This window comes from Populus trichocarpa, chromosome 11 (genome assembly GCF_000002775.5).
Source record: "Populus trichocarpa isolate Nisqually-1 chromosome 11, P.trichocarpa_v4.1, whole genome shotgun sequence".
Taxonomy (NCBI): Eukaryota; Viridiplantae; Streptophyta; class Magnoliopsida; order Malpighiales; family Salicaceae; genus Populus; species Populus trichocarpa.
This window is the reverse complement of record NC_037295.2, coordinates 11,301,246-11,305,424: the sequence shown is the minus strand read 5'-3', so window position 1 is coordinate 11,305,424 and position 4,179 is coordinate 11,301,246. Positions and strand designations below refer to the sequence as shown.

Genomic DNA, 4,179 nt, shown 5'->3' with positions numbered 1-4,179 from the left:
ATTTGCTGAAAGCTAAGCATGACATATTTGATTGTTTTAATTATTTTTATTTGTTAGCTATTAATCAATTTTCAGCTCATATTAAAATCATTTGATCTGATAATGACACCGAATATATGTCCAAAGACATGTCAAAATATTTATGTTCTAATGAAATTCTACATCAGACTAGCTGTGTTGTCACACCTCAACAAAACGGGATATCTGAACGTAAAAATCATGATCTCCTTGAAAAAACTCAAGCTATTATGCTTAAAATGAATGTTCCCAAAGGTTTTTGGTCATATGGAGTCCTTACAGCTACTTATCTTGTAAATCGCTTACCCAGCCGAGTGTTGGATTTTAAATCTCCTCTTGAAGTTTTGCATAATAAAATTTCAGATGTATCTCATATTAAAGTGTTTGGCTGCACTTGTTTTATGCACTTACCAGCTACACATCGTGACAAGCTGGATCCTAGAGCTAGCAAATGCATATTTCTAGGTTACTCCACAACTAAAAAAGGATACAAATGCTATGACCTCTTGTTGAAGAAGTTATATGTATCTAGGGATGTTTGATTTCTTGAAGACACACCATATTTTTCTGCAGGAAATTAGGGGGAGACCTTGCTCGATTTCTTTCCCTTGCCTAATATTGAGAATACTAACCAGCTTCCATCTACTATCCCCAATTCTGACCCTGTTCTTCTTAGTTCGGATCGACAGACGTAGCTTCAAACTGTATCTAATCCCATGAATGTTGTTACTGATCAACAAAATCAGCTTCAGACTGCATCTGTTTCTAGTGATGTTGTTGTGCGACAGAATCAACTTCAGATTGCCTCTGATTCCAGCAATCTCTAACTTGACAATACCAGTATATAAGAATTGCCATGTTCTCTTGATGTTCTCCCATCTACTAGAAGAGTTTCTCTTCGAACACGTCAACCGCTATTTCGAATGCAAGATTATGTCACCTACAATGTGAAGTATCCTATTTCTAGGTTCATGTTTTATCGTCGACTCTCTCCAACACATAATGCATTTCTTACTTCTATATCAAATGTTCATGAACTGAAGACATTCAAAGAAGCTCAATCATAAAAAGTATGGCAACAGACCATGAATGAAGAATTGAAAGCTCTTACTAAAAATCACACATGGAGTATAGTACCACTACCTACTGGAAAATAGGTTGTCGGCTGTCATTGGATATTCAAGACAAAATTTAAGTCAGATGGGAAAATTGATCGGCACAAAGCTCATCTCGCGGCTCAAAGTTTCACTTAGAAATTTGGTGTTGACTACAAGGAGATATTTGCTCCCGTGGACAAGATGACTACTATCAAAGTTCTTCTATCTGTTGCTATCAACCAAGGGTGGTTTCTCTGCCAAATGGATGTAAGCAATGCATTCTTACATGGAGATCTTGAAAAAGAAGTGTTCATGAAACTTCCTCCCGGACATCCTTAGAGTGGAAGCTCTACACTAGTTTGAAAACTTCACAAATCTATTTATGGCCTGAAGCAAAGTTCTCGAGCTTGGCATGCTAAATTAAGTGTTGCTTTTGAAGGTCTTGGTTTTACAAGAAGCACTGCAAACTCTTCCTTGTTTATTCAGCTTGGTTCCACTCATAAACTAGTCGTGCTAATATATGTGGACGATCTCATTATAACAAAGAGTAATGGTGATTCCATAACTCAGTTTAAAAGATCTCTTCAGCAACAATTTCCAATTAAAGACCTTGGCTCCTTAAAGTATTTCCTAGGCATTGAAATGGTAGCCTCCCGTAAAGGATTTTTCCTCAATTAGCGTAAGTACATTATTGATCTGTTAAAGAATATTGATATGTTGCACACTAAGCCTATTGCCAACCCTTTAGACAACAAATTAACAATGGACTCTTTAAGTGAACCTCTTGCCTCTTACACTCACTATCAGAAGATTGTTGGTAAACTAATTTACTTCACAATCACTCGATCGGATATTACATTTGCTATAAATCTTGTTAGAAGATATATGCATGCTCCAACAGTTCAGCATCTTGGTATGGTAAAATGTATCTTACCATATCTGAAAGAGACCATTGGTCGTGACATTGTTATGACTTGCAATGGTCATAATAACATCTTGGGATACATTGATTCTGACTGGGTAGGAAATTCTCTCGATCATCGATCTACCATTAGTTATTGCATGTTTGTTGGTGGAAATTTAGTGTCCCGGAAAAGCAAGAAACAATCTGTCGTAGCTCGCTTAAGTGCTGAAGCAGAGTATTGTGCTATGACCTTTGTTACTTGTGAACTGATATGGTTTAAACACCTTGCAGATTTTGGATTTCCTAGTGTTACTCCTATGATATTGTTTTGTGATAATCAAGTTGTTATGCATATTGCATCCAACCTGGTGTTTCACGAACACTCCAAGCACATCAAAGTAGATTGTCATTACATACATTAGCAAGTTCAAACTAAATTTATCCAACCTTAGTATGTACGTTCTCATGATCAACTAGCTGATGTGTTCACCAAAGCTTTACCTTTTACTCAATTTCACTTGTTATTAAGCAAGCTAGGATCTATCATCCAACTTGAGAGGGAATATTAAAGATACCGCAGACATTATATCATTGTTTAATATAACTTATTTGTTACCTAATGTAGATATAATTGTGTTTTTATTATTAATATATAATCTTAGCAAGATTTATGGGAGAAATTATGTGCAAGATTGTCTTTTATTGTTGCATAATTTCCCTGCTATCACATAATGCGATTAAGAATTCTGTTTCCGCATAATAACTGTCTCAAAATTCTTCATTATCTATTCAAAATAGAACAGAAAAACCCTTAGAATAAGGAAGACTACTTTATTTATTAACCAAACAATTATTACAATACAACTTTGAAGGAAGTGAAAATGCCCCCGACAAAATAAATGAGGGTGATCAAACTACAACTTTGTAAAGGCAACTGAAATGTAAACTTAATGTACGTCTAGTCAATCTGGAACTAAAAAATGCCAAGCAAGAAAAACATTTAAACAAGAGAGAAGCTATTTCGGCTTCCTAAGCAATCACCTCTTAATCAACCACTTGGATATAGATGTAATCAGGGTCAAGCGATGATAATGCAAGTCCAATGATCTGCAATTGTAGCAAAAGCAAAATGATTTGAGATGCAGCATTACAACCCAGAAGACAGAGAACTTCAGTAAATAAATTGTACAGGTTAGCATATGTAACCAGAAAGCCCTACTCTTAATCTTGAAAGCCATTAGATTTTCTTGTGTTCAAGAAAAACAATAAACCTCATAATCCAGTGACAAATCTGAACAAGAAAGATCTCTTTAAATGCAAGAAAGTGAGAGCAATAGTTGCAATTCATGAAAGCACCATTATAAAGCAAAAAACCATGAACATAGAGCAGTAATACACTATACTAATCCTCATTGGTAATAAAAATATCAAACAAAGAAGATGAGAGAGAATAGGGGCAAACCTGAATGTGAGACACAATAACTTTGCTAGAGGAAGGAGACTATTCCAAGAAATAATTAACAGAGAGGGAGGAGAAGCACTGAAGGAGATGGAGTAAAAAAAAGGGTGTTTTGAGAGATATATGGTACCGGTAGTGTCGGCTGGTGATCGGTGAGAGAGAGAAAGAGAGCAGTGGGTTAAAGCTTTTTTTGGTTTAATGTGGGAGAAAGAGGAGTTGACTAGGGTATTTATAATTTTATTAATCTCTTGAAATTGATGGAAACTTGTGATTTTATACTATTTTAATTGAATTTTTATTTTTATTAATGTATGTATCTTAAATAATTTATAAATTTTAAAGTTAATAATAATGTAAATTTTTACTAATTTTGAAAAAATTCAAACTCCTAATGATTAAGTCAATATTGCAAATCCTTTTCAATCTCTAATGTCGTCTGTGGTTCTCTACTGTTAGGCTTTCTAAATAAACTTGATATGAGAAGGAAGAATGATGCACTCCTATAGATGAGATCATGCAAAGAGTAAAAATCATGTTGCCCACAAAGATTCCATATCAATATTTTTGTACCTTCATCTCTAAAACTCTTTATCTTCATTCCTCACAACCTCTTCAACTGGATTTACTAGATTTCTAACTTGGTCTATTTAGGGAAGTTTCGAGGAGGAGAATCTCAATGATATTGAATTACGAAGGGCAGT

At 34.7% G+C, this 4,179-nt stretch overlaps 1 protein-coding gene and 1 long non-coding RNA gene across 2 annotated transcripts; one reads left to right on the top strand and one right to left on the bottom strand.

Moving 5' to 3' along the window:
* Positions 1-1,877: 1,877 nt before the first annotated feature.
* LOC112329114 (uncharacterized mitochondrial protein AtMg00810-like) lies at positions 1,878-2,441 on the top strand. The gene has a single exon (XM_024611616.1). The coding sequence runs from the start codon at positions 1,878-1,880 to the stop codon at positions 2,439-2,441; it is 564 nt and encodes a 187-aa protein (XP_024467384.1).
* Positions 2,442-2,830: 389 nt separating this feature from the next.
* LOC112323352 (uncharacterized) lies at positions 2,831-3,726 on the bottom strand. The gene is made up of 2 exons (XR_002976787.2): positions 3,482-3,726; positions 2,831-3,126 (listed from the first exon to the last, which is right to left on the bottom strand). It is a non-coding gene; the product is annotated as an uncharacterized LOC112323352 (long non-coding RNA).
* Between the last annotated feature and the right edge of the window lie 453 nt (positions 3,727-4,179).